The 27,057-nt window shown below is 46.3% G+C and overlaps 1 protein-coding gene across 1 annotated transcript; it reads left to right on the forward strand.

The window, feature by feature from the left end:
• Window positions 1–5,402: 5,402 nt before the first annotated feature.
• On the forward strand, window positions 5,403–25,389 carry LOC309364693 (L-amino-acid oxidase-like; the record flags this gene model as incomplete). Its single annotated transcript, XM_081902466.1, has 7 exons — window positions 5,403–5,553; window positions 15,136–15,353; window positions 16,899–17,011; window positions 18,794–18,995; window positions 19,880–19,948; window positions 21,781–21,917; window positions 23,732–25,389. The coding sequence occupies 7 exons, from the start codon at window positions 5,403–5,405 to the stop codon at window positions 24,537–24,539; spliced, it is 1,698 nt and encodes a 565-aa protein (XP_081758592.1). The 3' UTR covers window positions 24,540–25,389.
• Between the last annotated feature and the right edge of the window lie 1,668 nt (window positions 25,390–27,057).

Below are 27,057 nucleotides of genomic sequence, written 5' to 3' on the forward strand. Positions count from 1 at the left end.
ATGTGGGGAAGGTAAGATTTATAGAAATGAATTTTAATTCCAAATTTAAGACATAAAACAATGCAACTCACAATACTGAAAATAAAATAAATACCACAATATACAGCAGTGCCTTGGTTTTCAAATGTAATCCGTTCCAGAAGGCCGGAATGTTCCGGAAGACTGGAATGTTAGAAAACTGCCTATTCATTCCAATAGGTTTACTATTGACTGATGATAACCTCATTTATATTTTTATTGTAAATTGCAAGTGAATCACAGCAGACAAATGCCATCAGGCAGACAAGCAAATGCATACATTTGCTGAATTTATAGCTGTCATGGTTCATCTTGTTCACAGTCATGTCCTTCTTGCTTGATACTTTAAATATAAGTGAGATGAGTATATTCCTTCCAACTGGTTGATATGGAGGATCTCAAACCTCAATGCAGCACCAATTCTCACCAAAACTCAATTCTTGCTGCCGTAGTACCATCCATAAATAATGTCCTCTTCTCTTTCGGCAGATCTTGACCTCAAATACCTAACAGGAAGGTTTCTGGTTGTTTAACAAATATTATTTTCAACATTTTTTCAATTCATTGTATATCATTTCCCAATATATTTTTACGTTTTCAAAAGTAATTTCAGCCTCACACCTCCAACACGCCTTCTAACAGAAGGAGTGTCTTGTCTTTTTCTTTCTTTTTTCTTTGCTTTCCCTTTTTGTTTTCTTTTCCTTTCTGTTTATAGATGTTGAGAGGTATGATTTCTAACTTTTTAAAATTCTTTTCCTGCACTTGACAGAACTCTAACAGAACTGACAGTGAAATCCCGTGCGAACTTTCCCGGGGAGTGAGTGCCATTGAACTCAATGGTACTTACTTCCGAGTAGACATGCACAGCTCAATATGAAACTTAAAATCTGCAAATGCAGGTCTTCCCAACCTGATCAAGCATTATGCGGCAACTCAACAGCCCGCATGGAGCATCTTCAAGAGCAGATTGCCTTTAAAAGAATAAACGATTTTAGAACATCTCTCTCCTCTTGGAGCTCTGCACTGAATCTGGGGAACAGGGCGCTGCTGCGACGCAACCCCGACACACAGCGAGGTCGAGCGCCTTGCCGCTTTGACAGAAGGAAGGCTTGCTGACGCTTCTCTGCCTCTGCAAAAGATCGCCATAAAACGCAAAGGAAATGCGGATGGAGGCACGTATACCCGTGCATTACCATACTGCTAATTAGGATTCAGCTAGGGAGAACAGAAGCGTCAGTGTCAGGATGGCCGAGTGGTCTAAGGCGCCAGACTCAAGGCTCATATCCTTCCCAGGCTCTGGGTGTTCTGGTCTCCAATAGGAGGCGTGGGTTCAAATCCCACTTCTGACACATCCTTTTTAAATTTTTTTTTTTGTTCCCCCTCATCCCCCTCTCTTTCTATAATGGTGGGAAAATCCTCTGTGAAGCCTGAAACATTTATCCCTGTCCTTTTCCGCACAGGATCTTAACAGCGATCCCACTGAGCAGACTCTGAACTGACTTCCGAGTTCGCACGCTCCTGCCTGCGAGTCATTTCCGTCCTCGTGTCACCTGCTGGCTCTCACTTTGGCGAGGCGGGTTAGGGGCAAAGGTGGGGTGGGGGAGAGGGGACTGCTGGCAGATCGGCAGCGCTTTCTTTCGCCCGCGGAAGAGTGTCCGATCGCGTCCATGCGTTGCATTTTTTTTAAGCGGACATAGAGATCCCCGGGGGAAAAGCCATGCAAGCTTTTTCCTGGGTGTTGCCTGCAGCAAACTGCCTTGCTTTGCAAAAATACAGACAGACAGACAGACGATCGACGTTAAGAAATGAGTTTTCTTGTACCTTTCTGAGCTTGCAGAAAAGTCTCCATCACAGTTTTCTCACCTTTATATCACTGCATTTTGTACGTTTTCCAGTTCTAATTACACTCATTACAAAATGGCTCAAAATCTAAATAAATATAGAAAGGTAGAATATCTCTCATTACAAGTCTTCAGACGACCCTGCTAGTGAGGTTAATTGCTTACAATAATACAGTGGTACCTCGGGTTAAGTACTTAATTCGTTCCGGAAGTCCGTTCTTAACCTGAAACTATTCTTAACCTGAAGCACCACTTTAGCTAATGGGGCCTCCTGCTGCCGCTGCACCGCCAGAGCCCGATTTCTGTTCTCATCCTGAAGCAAAGTTCTTACCCTGAAGCACTATTTCTGGGTTAGCAGAGTGTGTAACCTGAAGTGTATGTAACCTGAAGCGTATGTAACCTGAGGTACCACTGTATTTCAAATATCGTATAAATTTACTCCAGTCCTTTTGGAATGCTTGATCATGCTGGTTTCAGATTTTTCCTGTCAGCTTCGCCAGTTCTGCAAAGTCCATCCTCTTCATTTGCCACTCTTCTTTCGTTGGTACTTCTTGTTTCCATTTTTGGGCTAAAAGAATTCTTGCCGCAGTTGTTGCATACATAAACAGTACTTTATCTCCCGTTGGTGTCTCTTCACCAACTATCCCCATTAGAAAGGCTTCTGGTTTTTTAACAAAATTATTTTTAAACATTTTCTTTAACTCATTATATTGTTAGTACGCCTTTCAACCAATGTGCAGCGACTGGGCTCAATAACTGGTTCTGCCCCGACCAGCCTAGGCGACTGGAGTGCTTTCAGAGACCTTTCAATCCTGGAAAACAGGTCCCAGTGCACTGGACTCACAACTGTGCATTGTGAGCACCAAACTCATGCAGAGTATAACTAACACGAAAGCTAGCTATGAAGCATGATTCCTTTTATTTCTAATAGCTACTACAAACTAAAGAACTACAGTGGTACCTCTGGATGCAAATGGAATCCATTCCGGAGCCCCGTTCACATCTTGAAGCGAACGCAACCCGTGTCTGCGCATGCGTGTGGGTTGCGATTCGCCACTTCTGCGCATGCGTGTGCCATCATTTTGAGTGTCTGCGCATGTGTGGGCGGCGAAACCCGGAAGTAACGCGCTCCATTACTTCTGGGTCGCCGCAGAGCGTAACCTGAAAATGCTCAACCTGAAGCACATTTAACCCCAGGTATGATTGTACAGTGGTAAAAGGTAAAGGTAAAGGTACCCCTGCCCGTACGGGCCAGTCTTGCCACTCTAGGGTTGTGTGCTCATCTCACTCTATAGGCCGGGAGCCAGCGCTGTCCGCAGACACTTCCGGGTCTTCCGGTACAGTGGTACCTCGGGTTAAGTACTTAATTTGTTCCGGAGGTTCGTTCTTAACCTGAAACTGTTCTTAACCTGAAGCACCACTTTAGCTAATGGGGCCTCCTGCTGCTGCCGCGCCGCTGGAGCACGATTTCTGTTCTTATCCTGAAGCAAAGTTCTTAACCTGAAGCACTGTTTCTGGCTTAGCGGAGTCTGTAACCTGAAGCGTATGTAACCTGAAGCGTATGTAACCCGAGGTACCACTGTACTGGCTTGCATGAGTGCTACCTCTCCCACTCAGCCCTCTAGTCACTACATAGATAAGACTCTCCACACACAGAGAGTCAGGAAGTCAGTCAGGAGCAGAAAAATAGAAGAGTAGTTTCCGCCCCCTCCTTTCTCAAAACATCCGATAAGGAGATTCTGGCAATGGGAGGGGTGAAAATATCAACATACAGAAGCTTATAGTTTGAATATTTTTGAAGCGAGCTCCCAATCCTTCTATGCAAAATCCACCCTCCTGCTTTCTTTATGTCAGCAGTATTATGGGAGCCCGGCCTTCGGGAGAACCACTTTGTTGTTGTTATAATCCTTGCCAATCTACTAAAATTACCCAGAGATCTGTCATGAGATCCTGATTTACCTTTTGCCCATCCCATCTAGCAGACGTAGCTGTGACTCAAGTTCAGCTCCTGAATATGCCTATTTCATTTTTTTTAAAGGCATAAAGAGAGGAGGTGAGTGTGAGGAATCTCAGTGTGTGTAACATATGTGGGCGTGATGGCTGTAGCTCTGCTCAGAAGCAACTCCACCCTTCAGAAATTATTCCGGGGGTCTCTGGTCACCCTGGACGCCTCCAGACTGTCAGTGTTTTACGAGAGGGATTCAAGTAAAAACAATAATTTTGGCCTTATGTGCTTAAAATGGGTTAAAGTGTCAATCACATCTCCTACCTGGGCAGTTATCTTTCCACAAGGGCCAACATTTGATGCCGAAATCCAGCATCGCCTCAGCTCTGCGAGTGCAGCTTTCTCCCAGTTGAAGTGCAGAGTGTTTGAGGACGGGGCATTTGCAGGGAAACCAAAATGCTTGTTAACAAAGCTATTGTACTACCAACTTTACTGTGTACTTCTGAAACACAGACCACTTATAAACGCCATCTCCAACTCCTCGGAAGATTCCATCAATGGTGTCTCCCAAAAAATTTACACATCACTTGAGAAGACAGGCGAATTAATACCAGTGTACTGGAAGGAGCAAAGATCACCAATGTTGAAGCAATGATTCTTCAACATCAACTTCGCTTGACTGGTCATGTTGTGCAGATGCCTGATTATCGTCTTCCAAAGCAACTACTCTATTCTGAACTTAAAGTTGGAAGGCCTAATGCTGGTGGTCAACAAAAGAGATTTAAAGACTTTCTCAAGGGAAATCTATATAAAAAAAGTAGTATAAACACTGGCAACTGGGAAGCACTGGCTTTTGAGAGCTCCAGTTGGAGGACAGCTTTTACCAAAGATGTCATGGACTGAGCATGAAGATGCTCAGACTCAGGACACAAGGGAGAAATGTGCTAAGAGGAAGGCATGCTTGGCAAACCCTCACCGTGATCAACTCCTACCTGGAAACCTATGTCCCCACTGTGGAAGGACGTGTGGATCCAGAACTGGCCTCCACAGTCACTCACTGTTAAGACCGTGTTCATGGAAGACAATCAGCTACGAGTGATCGCCGAAGACGAAGATTGTTAGGTTTTGTGGTTGTAGTTGGTTCGCGTTTCAAAGCTCCCTGTCCAAGTGGTCTTTGTCTTGTTCCGGAGCTTTCTCCACAAAAACCCACTCTTTAAAGCACAGTCGGAGCAAACGGCAATCTGCAGACAACCCGTTTAATCTGAAAGGTAGGTATGGGTAAGCCCTTTGTCTCCATGTTGCCCATGTTGGACCCACCAGGGCAGAGGAGGAGGACAAAAGGAGAATGAGTTGATGCTTTGTATCATTGCCTCTGGCTCCCCCTACTGTTGGCCTCCCAGTTTTCTCCCTACCAACCCCTATGGCATCAGTCATCACTGGGGAGAAAGGGGGTGTTACCTTCATGAATTGCTTGTGGGGCTTCCTAGAGACATAAGTGCAAACTACAGAACCGGATATCAAGAGAATTCCAGTTCTTTGATAATTGCTTGATGCATAATTAGAGTGGGAGGAGGAAGAGGAGGGGAGGAGCCTGCCAAATGCTTAAATCATTCTTCACTCACTTTCCTGTTCTGTTCACATATGAGTGTTTATTTGAAAAAGTATTTGGAGCGCCTCACTTAGCAAAAGAAATGGCCCCAACAAGTTTTGCCCTCCAAGTTCCCAAGGCAAAAGGTATGAGCATCTTCTGTAAGTATAATCCTGGGTAAGATCACATCGCTGAGATAAATGTCTGATTTTAATCTTATTAATGACATTTCTGATGCCAGATTTCACTATGCTCAACTTTCAGAAACTGTTGCTATTTAGAAAATATGTGGGAGGTTTTCTTATTATTATTACTAGAGGAGCGGAAAGCACAGAATAACAAGCGACAGAGAAAATACTGTTTGATTTTATACATTTCCAACAAAAGAAACACATGTTAGATAAAAATGTCTTTTTATCTAACAGATGACTGATCACCTATTTGGTGGATTTGACTAATTCAGGATTTGTTCACCAGCATACCTAGTTGTTGATGTTACTGGATTTAGAGAAGGGGAGATGCAAGTTGCCATTAAACAAAAATGCTTTAAATTTATTATTATTCTAATTTGTAAAAGTATATAAAGGAGACCTGGTACTGTGCAAAAGCCCAGCCCACAAGCAAACAGTCTAAAAAAAAAAACAAAACCCCAAAAGTATTTCCAGCGCAAGATTTTAAAATAATATTCCGCCAAGTTGAATTTCAGAAAGCAAAAGGTGTGGGAGGACAGGGAGGGGGAGTTTGAACTTGTTGTAGAAAGCTCTGACTCTTAAGTGTTACCTGTGGGATTTTGCTCTTTTGCAAACTCCCACTCATTTCAGTGGAACCAATGCAGAAAAGCCTCGTACCCAACTAATAGTGCATGTCTGCAATGTGAATAGGTGTGTGTTAATCTGAACTTTTGCTATGGTGTACTACTGTAGTCCTTGTATGAGTAAAAGATCCTTGCAGGAGTAAAGCTTAATGTGGCACGAGATCTTATCTCAAATGCGTCCTAATACATTGAATAAAGATTCGCACATGTCAGTAAAAGCTAATCGACACCTGCTGAACAGACAAAACGGTAAGATAACTTTAAGAAACAAAGCAGACAAGGAGAACCAGTTTAGTCTTTGCTCACTAGGCTAATATTCTTTAAACTTTTACTTAAGCAGACTAAGCAAAATGGGAAATAGGCAGGGAATTCCAGAAGGGAACAACACAACAATAGAGCTGTTGGACATAGCTGTCAACCTTCCCTTTTTTTGCGGGGAATTCCCTTATTCCAGCGCCGTTTCCCGCTGCTATCCCAGATTGTTAGATATCCCGTAGACTGTCCCCGGAACAGCTGAGGTTGCTGATCCCTTATTTTCAAATCTGAAAGTTGACAGCTATGCTGTTGGAATTACAGGAACTGCTCATCTCAAAGTTCCTTCTCCATTAGAATGCATTGGCTAAAATTAGTACAGAAACCCTATGTTACTTAGCTCTCTCCAAGCTCCAACAAGGAACTTACTCAGCCTCTCCTTAAGGACACGTACTCCCTTCACCCTCCATCGCTTGCCTTGTCATAAGTTTGGGTTCTGGGGCAAAATTGTCACATTCACTTTCCATAGGCGTTTGAGAATAGTAATAGATTACTTCACTCTCTAGACCAACGTGTAGGATTTGCTGCCTGCTTAAATTGTAATTTTGCTGTCCAAAGCAGCATTTATATATTCTGTCCCTTTCTTTTCACACAATAAACCGGGTGTGCCAACTCTAGGGGGCTGAGGTGTCACCAGTCCCATCAATATTCCTTAGCAGGGGACTCAGCCCCACCCACCCCAAATATTGAAGACAGCATCAAAGGCAGGCTCCTTCTGAGAGTGAGAGAGGGAGAGTTGTGGCCATCGAAGCTGTGCAGCACTGAGCAAGGCCTCCTCTCAACAATGTGCCTCCTCCCGACGACACGCGCATGACATCACAGGTGTGTGTGCAACATCGTGCATGTACCATGCCACTGGGCCACCCAGTCTTTGCCCGAGGTGGCGCCTCTGTATGAAGTCAAGCTTTGCTTATTTCTTTTGTGTAAGAACTTCTTATAGGCGTAAGGTTATGGGTAAAACACATATTCGTAGCAGACACTCCTAACTCTAGCAGAAGATCCCAAACCTATCAGTGGTGTGGGTGTATGAATACACGTGAGTGCTGGACACTTGCCTGGTTCACGTTGTGTCAGGGTATACTAACCATGTTGAAGCTCACAAGGAGCTCAAATCCATAGGTCAGGATGGTGTTTCCTGCTTGGCAGGGGGTTGGACTCGATGGCCCTTGTGGTCTCTTCTAACTCTATGATTCTATGATTCTAGGATTACACCGTGTGTGTGCTAGTGTTCTACCAAACTGTACATTCCACACCAGCTTTTCCCAACCTGGCACCCTCCCAATGTTTTACACTACAACTCCTCTCAACCCAGGCCAGTACAGTGGTACCTTGGGTTACATACGCTTCAGGTTACAGACTCCGCTAACCCAGAAATAGTGCTTCAGGTTAAGAACTTTGCTTCAGGATGAGAACAGAAATTGTGCTTCGGCGGCGCGGTGGCAGCAGGAGGCCCCATTAGCTAAAGTAGTGCTTCAGGTTAAGAACAGATTCAGGTTAAGTACGGAGCTCCGGAGCGAATTAAGTACTTAACCCGAGGTACCACTGTACAGTCAATGGTCAGGGATGATGAGAGTTGTAAGCTAGCCACATTTGGAGAGCACCAGATTGGGGAAAACGGATCTACTGTGGCAAGTAGCATACCAGTAGTGTAGATTTTTTTTTGTTTAATTATTTGTTGGTTTTTAGCTTCGTAGGCCCACCTGACCTTGCCCACTTGGCACTACTTCCCAGTGATGTAGTGTGGGCAGTAGCCCTGGGCGCAAAATTGTTAGGGGCGCAAAATTTCAACACCCGGTGCTGCCTCCATACGGCTGCACACTTCCATTGCTGGGCTCCATTGAAAATGGCTTCTCCATGCAAACCAGGAAGTGACCTCGCCACCAGACAACAGAACATCTCTTATCTCTGCAGCTGCAATCTCTTGGGTGACATGGACGCTGTTAGGCAATTGAATGTGCATGCATACTCCACCTGTTTACCTCCCACTGTGGGTTCAAGCAAGACTCAAGGCAGTGATTCAGCTTAAAGGCTTTATTGAATCATCAAGAACAACAGATAACTGCATATGTGCATTTCTGAAGGCCTGGGCCACCCTCAACATGATCAGCTGTCTAAACCCCGAAGCTGTGAATCGTAACCCGGAGCTTTAGAGCCAATGCCAGTAGCCTAAACTCTGATAATGCTACGTGATTGGATATCAGATATCGAATCAGAACACAGGAGCTCAGAATCCTTAGTCCAGACCTTAATCCAGTTTGCTCAGACAAACACAGACCACTGAATACGTGACACAACCCCCCCCCCCGCAGCTCTGGGATCTGGCAACCCATGGTACACCACTGCTACTTCCCACAGATTTTGCCCATGACCAAGTGACATTCCGACTCATTGACTAAGCGTGTTGAGGGTTGGAATATACAGCTCCTAGCAGCCATTGATGAGATCGCACCTAGGCGCCCTCTGCGACCCCGCAGAAACCGGGCTCCCTGGTTTACCGAGGAGCTTCGGAAAATGAAGCGGGACCTCAGACGGCTAGAGCGAGTATGGCGGGGTGCCCGTGACGGAGCCTCAAGAACATCTTATAGGGTTTTTATGAAAACCTACGAGATGGCAGTGAAGGCCGCTAAGAAGTCCTACTTCTCAGCCTCCATTGCCTCCGCTAGCTCTCGCCCGGCACAATTATTTAGTATAATTAGGTCTTTAACGTCCCTTGAAGGACAGCCAAATTTAAATAACAATTCGACACACAGCTGTGAGGCATTTGCGAGCTTTTTTGCGGAGAAGGTCCTGTTGCTCCGCCATGACCTCCCTGCCAATTTGGATACAATAAAGGAACCGGAGGCCCCTCGACTGTCCTCGGGTCCAGTATTAGACCACTTTGACTGGATATCCCCAGCTGATGTGGACAGACTCCTCCAAGCTGGAAAGCCCACCACCTGTCCTCTTGACCCGTGCCCGTCTTGGCTGATTAGAGCATGTCCAGACGAGGTGCGGGCCCCCCTGGGTGATATCATCAATTTGTCCCTTGGCACCGGGATATTCTCAGGGGAACTGAAGGAGGCAGTGGTGCGTCCGCTCTTAAAGAAAACATCATTAGATCCTTTAGATCTATCCAATTACCGCCCGGTTTCGAATCTTCCATTCCTGGGTAAGGTGATTGAGAGAGCGGTTGCTGAACAGCTTGGTAGGTTTCTGGATGAAACATCGGCTCTCGATCCATTCCAGTCCGGCTTCCGCGCTGGTCATGGGACCGAGACGGCTCTGGTCGCCCTAACAGATGATCTCCGCAGGCAGCTGGATCGAGGCGGGTCGGGGCTGCTGATTCTTCTAGACCTGTCAGCAGCCTTCGACATGGTCGATCACGAACTCCTAGACCGCCGCCTTGCCGACGTGGGGATCCAGGGCACAGTCCTTCAATGGCTGCGCTCGTTTCTCTCTGGTCGGGGACAGAGGGTGGCGCTTGGGGGGGGGAATTGTCATCGCGCCACTCCTTGGAGTGTGGAGTGCCTCAGGGTGCGATTCTCTCCCTGATGCTTTTTAACATCTTTATGCGCCCCCTCGCCCAGCTTGTCCGGAGTTTTGGGCTGGGTTGCCATCAGTATGCTGATGACACCCAGCTCTATCTGTTGATGGACGGCCATCCTGACTCGGCCCCAGATACACTGACCAGATGTCTGGAAGCTGTGGCTGGATGGTTACGTGGGAGCCGGTTGAAGTTAAATCCTTCGAAGACAGAGGTCCTCTGGCTGGGACGGGATGATATGGGACTGAGGGGGCAACTCCCATCTCTTGCGGGGGTGCAGTTAGTGCCAGCATCGTCCGTTAAGAGTTTGGGTGTAATCTTCGATACCTCCCTCTCTATGGAGGCGCAGATTACAGCTATTACAAAGGCGGCATTTTTTCATCTCCGCCAAGCTAAGCAGTTGGCTCCTTATCTCTCTTGCCCTGACCTAGCCACTGTGATCCACACGACGGTCACCTCCAGACTGGATTACTGTAACTCGCTCTACGTGGGGCTGCCCTTGAGACTGACCCAGAAACTCCAGCGGGTGCAAAATGCCGCGGCGAGACTCCTTATGGGGTCTTCGCTGCGAGATCATATTCATCCAGTACTATACAAGCTGCACTGGCTCCCGGTGGAGTACAGGATCAGGTTCAAGGTGCTGGTTTTAACCTTTAAAGCCCTATACGGCCTAGGACCCTCGTACTTACGGGACCGCCTCTCCTGGTATGTCCCACAGAGAAATTTACGGTCTGCAAATAAAAACATCCTAAAGATCCCAGGCCACAGAGAGAAAAAACAAAAAAAATTCCTTCCAGTAGCACCTTAAAGACCAACTAAGTTAGTTCTTGGTATGAGCTTTCGTGTGCATGCACACTTCTTCAGATACACTGTGTATCTGAAGAAGTGTGCATGCACACGAAAGCTCATACCAAGAACTAACTTAGTTGGTCTTTAAGGTGCTACTGGAAGGATTTTTTTTTGTTTTGACTATGGCAGACCAACACGGCTACCTATCTGTAACAGGCCACAGAGAGGTTAGGCTGGCCTCAACTAGAGCCAGGGCTTTCTCGGCCGCGGCTCCAATCTGGTGGAACGCTCTGTCACAAGAGACTAGGGCTCTGCGGGACCTGACATCTTTCCGCAGGGCCTGCAAAACAGAGCTGTTCCACCAGGCCTTTGGTCAGGGCGCAGCCTGACCCCCTCCTCTGGCAACCTGTACAGGATTTTGCTTGATGGTTGCCATTAATTTGATTTTAATTAATTTTATAATGAATGTTTTTAGAATGTTGAACTATTTTGACTGTTGTTAGCCGCCCTGAGCCCAGCTTCGGCTGGGGAGGGCGGGATATAAATAAAATTTATTATTATTATTATTATGAAATCCCTCAAGGCATTTCTTTTGCCACCTGCACCCCGTTTGTATATGCTTAGAGTTAAAAGAGCTTGAGGAAGTTTTTCCTCCCTCTCTTATAACAGCAGAACTTGGGACAATCCAATGAAGCTGAATATTGGAAGTTTCAGGAAAGAGAAATAAAAACACTTCTTTGCATAGAACGTAGTTAAACTGTGGAATTCACCTTTTTTAAAAAATCATTTTTATTAAGTTTCCCATTTTAACAATCCAATCAAACCACATTGAATGTTCCAAATTACAGTGGTACCTCAGGTTACATACGCTTCAGGTTACATACACTTCAGGTTACATACACTTCAGGTTACATACGCTTCAGGTTACATACACTTCAGGTTACAGACTCCGCTAACCCAGAAATAGTGCTTCAGGTTAAGAACTTTGCTTCAGGATGAGAACAGAAATTGTGCTCCGGTGGCGCGGCAGCAGCAGGAGGCCCCATTAGCTAAAGTGGTGCTTCAGGTTAAGAACAGTTTCAGGTTAAGAACGGACCTCCAGAACAAATTAAGTATTTAACCCGAGGTACCACTGTATACAAATACATATCAAATAGTCCAAATATTCTGCCTAAATTAGATTTTTTTTGTTGGGACTTCCCACGCTCCAAGTTTCGGGGGGGCTCTGATCATCTCATATCTCTGCTGCCTTGAATAGTCTTTCCAATAGTTCCTTTAAATTTTCCTGTTGTTAACCTTCCTTCTTTCATGGCCTCTGAGTTGTTTCCACAAGCAAGTTGAAATAAGCAATGAGGGAAATTCCCCTTCTCAGGACAGAGTGGTGGCTTTAAAAGAGGATTAGACAAATGCATGGAGGACAAGGCTCTCAGTGGATATTAGCCATGATAGAAATGTCGGAGGCAGTATGCTTCTGAATACCAGGTCCTGGAAATCACAAGTGCGGAGGGCACTGTTGCATTCAGGTCCTAATTGTTGGTTTCCCACAGGCCTCTGGTTGGTCGCTGTGAGAATAGGATGCCAGACTAGATGGGGCTTTCATCTGATTCAGCAGCACTCCGGCTACGCTGCGGTGAAGGTAGCTAATGAGTTTCACACCAGGGTGGAATGTCCAGACAATTTATTCAGCTATAGCAAGAGGCACAGAATAGGATAACACCCAAAACATTTGCGCAACTCCTTGGATGGGGTCAATACTTATAAGGCCCCAAAACATCATTACATGTGGCGAACGCATGATCACATTAACTGTTGGCTACATACACACATGATCATAGAAATACTGAAATGATTGGCTGATTTGAGGCGCTGTGGGTTAAACCACAGAGCCTAGGACTTGCCGATCAGAAGGTCGGCAGTTCGAATCCCCGCGAAGGGGTGAGTTCTGTTGCTCGGTCCCTGCTCCTGCCAACCTAGCCGTTCAAAAGCACGTCAAAGTGCAAGTAGATAAATAGGTACAGCTCCAGCGGGAAGGTAAACGGTGTTTCCGTGTGCTGCTCTGGTTCGCCAGAAGCGGCTTAGTCATGCTGGCCACATGACCCAGAAGCTGTATGTCGGCTCCCTTGGCCAATAAAGCGAGATGAGCACCGCAACCCCAGAGTCGGCCACGACTGGACCTTTTTTTTTTTACATACACACATGATCATAGAAATACTGAAATGATTGGCTGATTTGCATGTAGTAGTAATTAATAATAATACCACCCCACCCATCTGGCTGGGTTGCCCCAGCCACTCTGGGCAGCTTCCAACACATATAAACACCCTGACAGGGGTGGCATGAGATGGGGGTGAGGATGGCAGTGAGGACGCAATGTTGCAGGACCACTAACAGAACCAATCTGGTGCTTCCACTGTGCAACACCTTATTGCTTAATAGCATCAAGCTCAGTCATGGGTAGCAAAGGGGAAAGTTTTGTAATCACTCTTCAGTTAGAACTTTAGTTCCTTAAAAAGCAGGTTCTAACAGGGTTTGTGGTCAAACTCGGCTTCTGCCCCCCTCCCTCCAGAACAATGTCTTTAGACAATGACAGGAATCTCCCAACCACAAAGTCTGTTGAAAGGGGACCGTTGGAGGATGGAAGGTTGTTAATGGATTGAGGTTGAATCCCGACAAAACAGAAGTACTGTTTCTGGATGGCAGGGGGGAAAGTGTGGAGGACTCCCTGGTCCTGAATGGGGTAACTGTGCCCCTGAAGGACCAGGTGTGCAGCCTGGGGGCCATTTTGGACTCACAGCTGTCCATGGGGGCACAGGTCAATTCTGTGTCCAGGGCGGTTGTCTACCAGCTCCATCTGGTACGCTAGCTGAGACCCTACCTGCCTGTGCACTGTCTCACCAGAATAGTACGTGCCCTGGTTATCTTCCATGTGGATTACTGCAATGCGCTCTACATGGGGCTACGTTGGAAGGTAACTCAGAAACTACAACTAATCCCAAATGTAGCAGCTACACAGGTGACTGGGAGCAGCCACCTAGACCATATAACACCTGTCCTAAAGGATCTACATTGGCTCCCAGTATTGTCGAAGTACAATTCTGTGCTGACCTTTAAATCCCTAAATGGCCTCGGCCCAGTATACCTGAGGGAATGTCTCCACCCGCATCACTCAGCCCAGATACTGAGGTCCAGCGCCGAGGGCCTTCTGGCGGTTCCCTCACTATGAGACGTTACAGGGAACCAGTCAGAGGGCCTTCCAGGTAGTGGCACCTGCCCTGTGGAACACTCTCCCATCAGATGTCAAGGTGATGAAGAACTAAACAACTTTGAGAAGACATCTGAAGGCAGCCCTGTATGGAGAATTTTTAAATGTTCAATGTTGTGTTCTGTTGTTTTATCTGTTGGAAGCCACCCAGATATCATCATCACCACCACCACAGTTTGGCTTTTGTTTTAACAAACATCAGGTGTGAGCTAAATCGGTAGTGCTAAATATGTCATGTCATTTACAAGCAGAATCTTAACTGGGGAGAAGCAACTAGTTGGGGAAAAGCAATCAGGATTCAAGCACTGCCCCCGTCAGAATTTTGAGGACACTCCAATTTTGTTTTGAAACCTTTAATGATGGTGTCATTAAGCACCCCTCCCATGCCATTGCTAAATCTTAGCTGACAGCACCAATTCATTTCTCCTGCTGTAATATATAACTGGTAGGCAGTTTGCAGCTAACACACCCAAGGTTCAACCACTTGACCGTTGAATGTGTTTCTTCTGCTACGTACACTTCACACTTGGCCAGTCTTGGGAGAGACTTGTAAACAGCTAAGAACATCAGAAGAGCTTGCTGGATCAAGCCAATGCCCCATCTAGCCCAGCCAGAGTGGTGTAGTGGTTAAGAGGGTTAGTCTCGTAATCTGGTGAACCAGGTTTGCTTCCCGGCTCTTCCACATGCAGCTGCTGGGTGACCTTGGGCCAGCCACACTTCTCTGAAGTCTCTCAGCCTCACTCACCTCACAGAGTGTTTGTTGTGGGGGAGGAAGGGAAAGGAGATTGTTAGCCGCTTTGAGACTCCTTCGGGTAGTGACAAAGCGGGATATCAAATCCAAACTCTTCTTCCCCCCCCAGCAGCCACCCAGGTGCAAGCATCAGAGCACTCTTCCCTCCTGCCATTTCTACAAACTGCTTTCCAAGAGCACTTGTGCTTCTAACCAAAGGGACATGGATTGAGCGTGGATGGCAGAATGTGGACAAACAGGAACATGCAGACGAATATATTTATTCTATCCATTTGTGTCTTTTGCATTCCAGTTCTTTCGGCATTGCTATTCTTTTCTGCCCTGCGAAGCTGCTACACAGATGATCCTAGTCCACTGGAAAAGTGCTTCCAGGATGCTGAGTATGAGAATTATCTAGAGATAGCCAAGAATGGGCTGGGCAATGCATCGCACCCAAGACATGTGCTGATCGTAGGAGCAGGCATAGCAGGCCTCAGCGCAGCCTACACTCTCACAGAAGCTGGACACCAGGTAAGGGGTCCTTTAGTCTTCACAGATGTTGCAACTGGTTCTCTGCTTCCGAGGTTGCCCCCTAGGGACCTGCGTATTGATTTGTTTGCAGAAAGTCTGCAGAGAGGTTAATCCACTGTGGCTCTTTGCTGAGCATTTTGTGAGGAGGTTAGGTGTTGCATCAAGGGAAGTTTTATTCCACACCTCACGTCTGATCGGGAAGGTGGAGGTTAAGGTTTGGTATTCAAGGGCACCAAATCAATTTTAATCATGCAACCTGACTTCGCAATCTGAGTTTGGTGGTATGTGATGGAATCCCACCCCAAAATACCATGAATCTTTTTGGCCGCAGCAGATCTCACAAGGGCAGCCATTTAGCATGGCACAGACCTCATCTGGTAGTTGGGGAAACTAGGCCGAAATAGGTGGGGAGGCGTAAGGAGCTGTTGTAGTTGTGTGCTGCCAACCACAGCAGAGCTCAGTAGACGGAGAAGCCAGCCAACCAGTCGAGTCTCAGGGGGATACTTGCCTGGAGGCAGAGGCTGTATGCAAGGTTCAGTCCAGTCAGGAGTACCTTAGTTCACATAGTCAGATGATCCGGGGGTCAAGAAAGGAGAAGGTCCAAGGTCACGAGAAGCAAGAAGCAGCAAGGTCTGACCAGGAAGGACAAGTGTTGTTTCCAGCAACTGACTGAGGCTGGAAAGCTTAAGAAAGCTGGAGCCAGCTGGTTCTCCTCAGGAGCAAGAAGGCTGATCAGCAGCAGGAGGAGTCATTTTGCCTTCTGCTCCTTCAGGCTGCTGCTCAGCAGGTGAAGCTGACTCCTGGCCCATGACAGGAGCAACAGGTGAAATCAGAATCGTAGAATCATAGAGTTGGAAGGGACCCTGTGGGTCTTCAAGTCCAGTCCCCCTCAATGCAAGAATCTCAGCAAAAACATCCATGACAGAGGGCCATCCAATCTCTGCTTAAAAACCTCCAAGGAAGGTGAATCCACAACCACTGGAGGGTTGAAACTGAACATCAGTCCCTTGTAAATTAGCCCTGAGAAATGGAGAAACCCATGTGGCCATGCTGATTTATCAGATGGATGCTGGGTAAGTCTCTCAGCTGCCCTCAAGAATTGTGATGTGTGTGGACCATGGAAATTGAGGCAGGCTATTGTAGCGTGGGTGGCGCTGAGGGTTAAACCACAGAGCCTAGGACTTGCCAAGCAGACGGTTGGCGGTTCGAATCCCTGCGACGGGGTGAGCTCCGCTTGGTCAGTCCCTGCTCCTGCCAACCTAGCAGTTCGAAAGCACATCAAGTGCAAGTAGATAAATAGGTACCGCTCCGGCGGGAAGGTAAATGGCATTTCCATGCGCTGCTCTGGTTCGCCAGAAGCGGCTTAGTCATGCCGGCCACATGTCCCGGAAGCTGTACGCCGGCTCCCTCGGCCAATAAAGCGAGATGAGCGTCGCAACCCCAGAGTTGCCACAACTGGACCCAATGGTCAGGGGTCCCTTTACCTAGTGTAGCATGAAGCAGTAGCTGGAGTGATACAGCAGTAGCTGTCCTGTTTGCCTTCAGGTGACAGTTCTTGAAGCCAGCGACCGCGTGGGGGGACGAGTGGAGACGTATCGGAATGAGCAAGAAGGCTGGTATGCAGATCTGGGGCCCATGCGTTTGCCTCAGGTACACAGGTGAGACGGGAGGTTACCACATGCCTTTCACTTCATCTGCTGAGCACGCATAAATCCCGCCTTGCTCATCCGTGACGGCTCTTTCCACGGACATGTCTCCTGGTGCGCTTGGCTGTGTGGGAGACAAAAGAGCTGTTGGCCTGTTGCCACGAGGAAGAAAGTGTATGCGGAGTTGAAGGCAATGTATGACTTCTTGGATGTGGCCCACTAGTTGGATAAAATCTTGGCTGCGAGGCCTACGGCAGTTTGTTTTCTGTGAATGGGACAGAGCAGATGGGAGGAGGAGGAGGAGGAGGCAGGACCTCTTTTGGGAAAACCCATTATTCCTCCCTTCCCCAGGGTGGCAAACATAGCTCACCTCCCTTTTGCCCCACGATGCACCTGTGAAGAAGATAAAGTTGAGAGATAGTGACTATTTGTAAGCGCTGGGCAATTTTGAAGTTGCCCAGAGCAGCTGGGGCAACCCAGTCAGATGGGTGTGGTACTATAATAATAATTACTACTACTGCTACAACAACAACAACTACGTGTTTAGGAAGTGCTGTGCACAGGGCTTACCAAACCTTTTTTGCTATCTCTCCCCACCCCCAGTCTGTTTATATATTCATTATATGCAGTGCTTTAGCCCTAAACATTTTGTGAATCTAAGTTTGGCCTCATTGAGGGGCAGTGTTTCAATACGAGTGGGAAAATGAGTACCCCTAAACACTTTTTTTTAGAAAAAAAGCACTGATTATATATATATATATATATATATATATATATATATATATATATATATGCAGGTTTTGGTGTCCTCGGGTGTCTTCCCATGTAAAAGTTGGGGTGTCTAGGCGACGTTTCGCCTAGACACCCCAACTTTTACACGGGAAGACACCCGAGGACACCAAAACCTGCATTCCTGTACCCGTGAAAATCTACGAAAGCAAATATATATATATATATATATATATATATATATATATATATATATATATATATGCTTTCGTAGATTTTCACGGGTACAGGAATGCAGGTTTTGGTGTCCTCGGGTGTCCAATGGAGGCTATACACCACACCCCCTCAACAGTATTTATAGGAACTCAAACACTGAGATCCTGCTCTGTTCCAGTAACAAGAAGCCGAAAGCACCAGCCTGAAGATGACGAGTGAGACCTCGTCGAAACGTCGCCTAGACACCCCAACTTTTACACGGGAAGACACCCGAGGACACCAAAACCTGCATATATATATATATATATATATATATATATATGGTGGCAGGTGGGTGATTAATATTCTGCAGCCTTTGAAATGTTCTTGTGTGCTCCTGTTTTGACTAATTATATGTGCTTTTATCTTGTGAACTGCCCTGAGATGAAGAGCGTTACAGTCAAAACAAATCGGCTCCCAAACGATTGAAACCTGGAAGTGAGTGTTCTAGTTTTTGAACAATTTTCGGAAGCCTAACGTCTGGCTTGGCTTCCGATTGGCTGCAGGAGCTTCCTGCATCCAATCAGAAGCCGCACTTTGGTTTCTGAACATTTTGGAAGTCAAATGGACTTCCAGAATGGATTCCATTCGACTTCCAAGGTACCTAGTAAATAATAACATAATAATCATCTCTGCGTCTGACCGTGGAAGCACAGCATATCCATCATGGCCAGTAGCAATTGCTAGCCTTGTCCTCCATGGGTTGATCTAACCCTCTTTTACAGGCCTCCAAGTTGGTGGGCAACGCTGCCTCTTGGAAGAGCGAATTCCACTCTTTTGACTCTGCACTGTCCCCTTCTCATGCCCCAGGATCGCCCGCGAATATGTCAGAAAGTTTGGCCTGAGTCTGACGGAATTCTTTCCAGAGGATGAGAATGCCTGGTATTTGATTGACAACATCAGGAAGCGAGTCGGGGAGGTCAAGAGGAACCCCAGCCTCTTGAATTACACTGTGGATCCCTCGGAAGAAGGCAAAACCGCTGGTCAGCTGTATGAGGAGTCCCTCCATCGGGTTGGGATACTTTTGGTGCTTCTTTTAATTGGGAAAACCTTCTGTGTCCAGTTCCAAATATTAAGACCGTAGAGGTGGAAAGAACCAAAAGCCCGTCTAGCCAAAACACCCTTCTAAAATATATTGTAGAGTTGGGAAAGGTAAAACGACCAAGCGACTGCAGCAACTCCTCTATGAGGGAAGGTTACTATATTGGGGGATACATATTTTTACAAAGTAGAAGCATGAGGATATTTAAGATTATGTGATGCTAAATATTATGCATGGTATACAGAAAGTGGGTGGGTTTTTTTCTCCCTTTTTCATAACACTAGAAGTTGGGGACATCCAGTTAAGCTGAAGCTTAGAGGATTTGGGACGGACAAAAGAAAGCACCTCCTCAGGCAGCACATCACATTGTAGTAATCATCATCATCATCATCATCTATTACTTATACCCTGCCCATCTGGTTGGGCCTCCCCAGCCACTCTGGGCGGCTCCCAACAGAATATTAAAAACATGATAAAACATCAGCTATTAAAAACTTCCCTGAACGGGGCTGCCTTCAGATGTCTTCTAAAAGTCAGATAGTTGTTGATTTCCTTGACATCTGGTGGGAGGGCATTCCAAACGGTGGGTGCCACTACTGAGAAGGCCCTCTGCCTGGTTCCCTGTAACTTGGCTTCTTGAAGTGAGGGAACCGCCAGAAGGCCCTCGGAGCTGGACCTCAGTGTCTGGGCTGAACGATGGGGGTGGAGATGCTCCTTCAGGTATACTGGGCCGAGGCCATTTGGGGGCTTTAAAGATCAGCACCAACAATTAGAATTGTGCTCGGAAACGTACTGGGAGCCAATGTAGGTAAACTATGAAATGCATTCTGACTTTTTCTTTATGGTCATCCCAGGTTGAAGAAGAGGTGAAGAGGACAAACTGTAGCTACGTGCTGGGTAAATATGACACCTTCTCAACCAAGGTAAAAAAGAATGATCCCCCCTTTCTTTTCTTTTCTTTTCCTTTCTTTTCTCTTCTTTTCTTTCTTTGGATGTTACCATGGCCTTTGGCTAGCGCAATAAAACCCAATAAGTTAACAAAACTAGCTAAAGCAATGCCCCAAACTTGCAAAGTGCAAAGTTTCAGTAAAAACTTTACTGGCGCACTTCTGTTATATTATTAGAATATTACACAAGCCTATAGTAGTTACCCAGCTTCCTAGGTATCCCACCTAGATATCCTGGGGAGCGGGGGCACATGAAGAAGGGCCTCAGGTGATCATTGCAGGGTCCAGGTTGGTTCATATGGGGAGAGGCAGCCCTTGACCCTTTGCAGTCCTGAGCCGTTTAAGGTTTTATAGGTCAGAGCCAGCACTTTGAACTGGACCCAGAAACTCATGGGCAGCCAGTGCAGTCAGGCCAGAATAAAGTACACTATGCTCAAACTGTCTCGCCCTGTTGAGCAACCTGGTTGCCCAATTCTGCACCAGCAAAATTTTCCCAACAGTCTTCAGAGGCAGCCCCATGCACAACGTGTTGCAGTAATCTAACCTCGAGGTTACCAGAGTATAGACAGCAGAAGTTAGTCTATCCCTGTCCTGATTAGGGGAGCAGCGGGGCCACCAGCCAGAAATGATGGAAGGCACTGCATGCTGCTGAGGCCACCTGAGTCTCAAGCAGGGCCGGATTTACGTTTGATGAGGCCCTAAGCTACTGAAGTCAATGGGGCCCTTTATAGGTCCAGCTGTCCTTTGTCAGCAACAAACTGTCGCTGTTTTTTGTGTTGAATATATGCTATGGACCTAACAGGTATCTAAAGCCATTTGCAAATAACAAAATATGTATTTTATCAAAGTAACTGTTGAGCTGAAATAGAATTGAGAAGTATATTAATAGTGAAATAATTATTAAGCGATTTTTTTATTCATAACAAACTTAATAATGCAAGCACATTGGCATTTGGCAATAACAAAAGTTTTATTTTATTTGCTTTTTATCTTGTATTTTGGAAATGTACATCCAGGGTTTTTTTCCCTTTAATTTTTTGGGGGGTCCGCAAGAGAGTGGGGCCATAAGCTATAGCTTGTTTAGCTTATACGTAAATCCGGCACTGGCCTCCAGCGACAGCAAAGGATCCAGAAGAACTCCCAAGCTACATACCCGCTCCTTCCAAAGAAGTATAATCCCATCAAGAGCAGACCACCTGCCTCCCATCCATCCAGTCCAGGGAATCACCCACTGCTAGTGCCTTAGTCCTATCTGGACTGAGCTTCAGTGTATTGGCTCTCATCCAGTTCCATGACAGAGGCAAGACAACAGTCCACCATATCCACTGCCTCACCTACAGATGTAAAGGAGAAGCAGAAGGGTAGATGAGCCCAAACAGAAGTGTGGATGAGCCCTAAGGCAGGCATAGGCAAACTCGCCCCTCCAGATGTTTTGAGACTACAGTTCCCATCATCCCTGACCACTGGTCCTGTAAGCTAGGGATGATGGGAGTTGTAGTCCCAAAACATCTGGAGGGGTGAGTTTGCCTATGCCTGACCTAAGACTATACAGATATGTTTACTCACCTGGGACTGAGAGCAAGCCTCACCAAATTCAGTGAGATAGACATATGGAGGACTGCACTGTAACTTTTTGCAGAATCCAATTCCTTGCTTTCCAAAATAAGCAAATCCTGAAGCCTGAGAACCTCAGGATGTCTTGTGTACTAGATTCCAAATTCAGTTGTTGCTTGGTGGTGTGTTTGCTTAAGCATCTTTGTTGAGTGCTATCCTTAAAGGTGGTTATTCCCCCCCCCTTCCCATAACAGCAATATTTAATCAAAGTAGCAAAGCTGAGTCGTGGAGCTGTCGAAATGATTGGGGACTTGCTCAATGAAGATGCTGGCTATTACCAGTCGTTCATTGAAAGTATGAGAGGTGAAATGATCTTCTCTTCTAGAAAGAGGTAAGCGGAAATATGCATTGCAAGGAAATAGGGAGGATTTATTCTTGCTGAAGTAAATGATCTGCTCTTCTTCAGATGAGACTGCATTTTGGTTCATGAAATATACTCAGAGTTGCAAGGTGATTTCATGCTCTTTATTCAGCTCATAGTGGTGAGGAGGAATGAATGAATGTCCCCTCAAAGTATCTGCTTTATATACATTATTTACACAATGGGCTGCACATGATTGGCTAATTCCAGAATTCTACTGTAAGCCAATCAGGTTGTGGATTCACTTCTATCTGGAGCATGATTGGGTGGTTCCTGCCAAACAATCATACTGCTGCATTGTTCTAGGACCAATCAGACTGCTGCATTCTGAATCCTATTGTTCTAGGACCAATCAGACTGCTGCAGTTTGGATCCTATTCAATTCAGTACATAACAGTTCATTTCCAAAACTAGGACTTTAGGAACGTCTCGGGACCTCAATACCTTAGGAATCCCTCTCCCCATACAAACTGATCCCGGACCCTGAGCTTGTAATCCGAGACCTTTCTCTGTGTCCCCCGTCCCCCCAAGAGGTTCGGAGGATGGCAACACAAGAACAGGCTCCCCGTCTGTGGAATGCTCTCCTGGTGCCATTATCATGGGTGTAGCTAAGGGGGGCAGGGGGGCAGCACCCCCCAATAAATAAAAATCTATAAAAATGTATAGCAAGCCGAGGTTCTGCCTCCCCAACAAAAGGCCTGCCCCACTCCCAACAAAAATCCTGGCTATGCCTGTGGCCATTATTACATATCTTTAGGCACCAAGCAAAAACATTCCTCTTTATTCAGGCCTTTAGCCATTAAATAATCAATGATTTGTTAAAGGGGTGGATGGGTGGACTGTTATTATGATTATTTTATTATGCAGTCCAGTATTATGCTCTGCATTTTATTATTTTGTTCTTAATGTTCTAAATGTTGTTCTTAATGTTGTACACCGCCCCGGGATCTTTGAATAATGGTTAGTATATACAGTGGTACCTCGGGTTAAGTACTTAATTCGTTCCTAACCTGAAACTGTTCTTAACCTGAAGCACCACTTTAGCTAATGGGGCCTCCTGCTGCCGTTGTGCTGCCAGAGCACGATTTCTGTTCTCATCCTGAAGCAAAGTTCTTAACCCGAGGTACTATTTCTGGGTTAACGGAGTCTGTAACCTGAAGCGTATGTATCCCAAGGTACCACTGTAAATCAAATTGATGATAGATAAATAAACAAATAACATATGCTCCCTCTCCCTACAACAAAGTCAACATAAAGATGTAAGAGTCCAGCTGGCTCTTGCGAAAGTTCCATCTAGACCAGATGCCTATGGGAAGCCTGCAAGCCAGACCTAAGCTCAATAGCCACTCTCCCCACTTGTGATACCCAGCATGCGTAGAATCATAGATTGCAGAGTTGGCAGGGACCCTGAGGAACATCTAGTCTAACCTCCTGCAATGCAGGAACATGCGGCTGTCCCATACGGGGATCAAACCTGTAACCTTGGCGTTTTTCAGCACCACATTCTAACCAACTGAGCTATCCCCTTGGATAATATATCCACAATAACTGAAAGTCGTTGATTATCTTCCATGAACATGTCTAATCCTCTTTCAAAGTCATCTGACTTGGTGGCCATCTCCACACCTTGTCGGCATGAATTCCAGAGTGTTAACTATGTTCTGGGTTCAGAAATGCTTCCTTTTGTGTGTGCTGAACTGAGCAGCAACTGAGCAACACACAACAGCAGGCTCTTCCATCTGGTATCCATTCATCTCCATTTGTTTGTGTGGTTTTTTTTGCAGGTTTGATCAAATCACAGGAGGCTTTGACCAGCTGCCAATAGCCATTTACAGAAGCATTCCAGAAAGGGTGCATTTCGGTACCCGGGTGATCAGGATGGAGCAGGCAGGCGAGAGCGTCACCGTGGTTTATCAAACCGCCAACAAAGCACTGTTCAGCGTGACGGCCGATTACGCCGTGGTCACCTCCACCGCCAAGGCCACGAGGCGCATCCATTTTGAGCCACCCCTGTCGCGTAACAAAAGCCACGCCTTGCGGTCCATCCACTACAGGAGCGTCACTAAAGTCTTCCTCGCTTGCGCCGAGAAGTTCTGGGAAGCTGATGGGATCCGCGGCGGGAAGTCCACAACTGATCGCCCGGCCCGATTCGTCTACTACTTCACTCAAAACTTTTCCAGCAGCATTGGGGTTGTCTTGGCTTGCTACGTCCACAGTGACGACTCCCGTTTCTTTCAGGCCCTCAGCCATGATGACATCATTAGCATTATCCTGGATGACCTGTCTGCCATCCACCAGCTGCCCAAGGGGTACATCCAGTCTGTGTGCCAGTCATCCATAATAAAGAGATGGAGCTTGGATAAATATTCCATGGCTGGCTTTGCCACCTTCACCCCCTACCAGTTTGTTGATTACAGCGAACCTCTCGAGGAGCCAGAAGGCAGGATCCATTTTGCTGGGGAACACACTACCAAACTCCACGGCTGGCTGGACTCCGCAATCATGTCAGGGTTGAGGGCAGCAAGAGAAATCAACCTCGCACCTGGGAAGCGGTTGCCCAGGATCAAGCCGAATAACAAAGAGGAACTTTAAAGAAGCACTCTGCAAAAGGAGAAAATATCATTTGAAAGAATACAGTGGTACCTCGGGTTACATACGCTTCAGATTACATGCGCTTCAGATTACACACTCCCCTAACCCAGAAATAGTGCTTCAGGTTAAGAACTTTGCTTCAGAACAAGAACAGAAATCGGGCTCAGGCGGTGCGGCAGCAGCAAGAGGCCCCATTAGCTAAAGTGGTGCTTCAGGTTAAGAACAGTTTCAGGTTAAGAACGGACCTCCGGAACGAATTAAGTACTTAACCCAAGATACCACTGTATCTTGACATACAGGAGTTTTGAATCGGGACAAGTCAAAATATTGCTGTGAGTTTGGGGAGAAGGAAGTAGGCTGTATGTGAGATCCTTCTAACCGCTGGATCCAGGAAGTGTTAAAATATAAGCCAGGGTAATGGGTCATTAGGAGAACAAGGGGGGCTCTGAGCAAGACAGAAAATGTGTAGAAGAACAACAACAACCAAAGCCAGAGTTTTTCAAGTGATGTGACCTAGAAGTACGCTGGAGAGAGTCGGAGCAAGGCTTGAAAGAAAGGTTTGATTTCTGTTTGAACCCAAGGCTACAGCTATGAAAGAAACAAGACCCTCTTAGGGTGTCAATGTTGTGAGCCCCCTCCGTAGTATAGATCTGCAAATAAACCATAGATTATGAAGACACCACCGTCTCTGCTGTGCCTCATTCCAAAAGGAAACACAAACCCTGGGTAAGCGCCTCAAACTCCTGGAATCTCTGGGTTCTTGGGGTGGTGTGCAACAAAATCTAACAGCATTTCTAGATGGCAGACAAAAATGCAAAATAAAATTAAAAATCATGACCCAGTGCCAGTAGTACCATGTTGTTGTTTTTCCATTCTGTACCCTATATCTTTTCCTTCCTTTCCCGATTATACTGTGAAGGGGAAACCTGATGGACAGCAAGGCTGGAATTTATAATACAGTACAGGGATGCAGAGTGGGGAAATTTACATTTCTCCACATAGAAGGAACTGAAATGGGAGGAATATGGAATTTTGAAAAGATTTGTTCATTTATTTTGCCAGCACCATCTTCACTCATTTCTTCTTGTGTAGTTACAGTACAATGGGAAGTAATTAATCTTTCAATAAATAAAAAAATAAAAAGCCTTTTTTGCAGACCATAAGCAGTTAATGTTATTTCTGGGATATTCCCCCTCCCCATTTCGTTTTTATGTTATTTCCTTACTTTTGAAGGAATATATTTTTTAAAAAACAAAATCTGGAAAAAAAGTGAGACAGATTTCCAGCACTGAACTAATATCAAAATTATGTCAAATCACACAGGAAGTTTCTGCATATATTCCCCCCCCCCACACATTTGGATTCACATTTGAAATATGGATTATTTCATTAAACGACTTACAATGGAGCATTCCAACGCAAAGCTTTTGAAAGCAAAAGTAACCTGTTTCCAAGCATATTGCACATCTTGCGAAAGGTTTATCCAGTTGAATTTGAAGGCAAATCTTTTCAAAAGAAGTGTTCCCTGACCGGGAATCGAACCCGGGCCGCGGCGGTGAGAGCGCCGAATCCTAACCACTAGACCACCAGGGAAGCTGTGGTAGGTTTGTGAGAAAGCTAGCCATTATCAGTACTATTTCCTTCTGTAGTTCGTAATACAAGGAAGCCTTCAGTTCTGTGCATAGCGTGCCTCCTTCTCAAATAAATTCATCTGCATGTCAAAAACCGCAAGCATCGCGCGCGCGCACAGCTCTGCAGATGGTTCTCCATTGAAGTTTCCCTTCTACCTAGAGAAATTGTCTTCTGCAGAAACCCTGAGCAGTTTTCGTGCAAGTTCGGCAAGCATCTAATTTTACGCCTGCACTGCGGGATATTTCCTTTGTGGACGGATGCGAAGAACCCGGAACTTTATTTCTTTTACATAGGGTCGGGAGGGGAGAGAAAGTTTTTTTTCCACCATCCACTGGGAAATGGTGCTCACCAGCTAATTTTCCTAATTTTGATTCCCCGACAGAGCTTAGGCTGCAATCCTTGCACACCTAGGCGGGAGCCAAGTCCTATTGCACCCCGAGGGGCTTAGCAGATCTTCTAAGCAGACACGTGCCCACGATAATACTGCTAAAAATCAGCGCGATCCCACGATCAGAGGATCTCCAGAGTCTTCAGGTCTTGCCCAGCGCTGCCTGCAGATGCATCTTGCAAGTGGTCACTTGCTTCTCCCCAGCAGCCCCACGAGGACGAAATGCGCAGGCGCCCTAGGATTTGCCCCAGCAAAGGAGCGAACCCAGGTAGCTCCCCTGGAATGTAAAGGAAGCTTCCGATTGGTCCCGCGTTCAGCCAATCGCGGAAGAAGCCTCATGGGGAGCATCCCGCGCGCAGGGTGGCGTTGGAAAATCTTGGTGTGTAAGGAGACTGCAGCCCTACTCAGAGGAGTCTGTAACCAGAAGCGTTTGTAACCTGAGGCGTTTGTAACTCGAGGTCCCACTGTAGTTGTCATTTCTGTGACTGAGGCAGTGGG

Source organism: Podarcis melisellensis (assembly GCF_964234715.1).
Source record: "Podarcis melisellensis genome assembly, chromosome: 2".
Lineage (NCBI taxonomy): Eukaryota > Metazoa > Chordata > Lepidosauria > Squamata > Lacertidae > Podarcis > Podarcis melisellensis.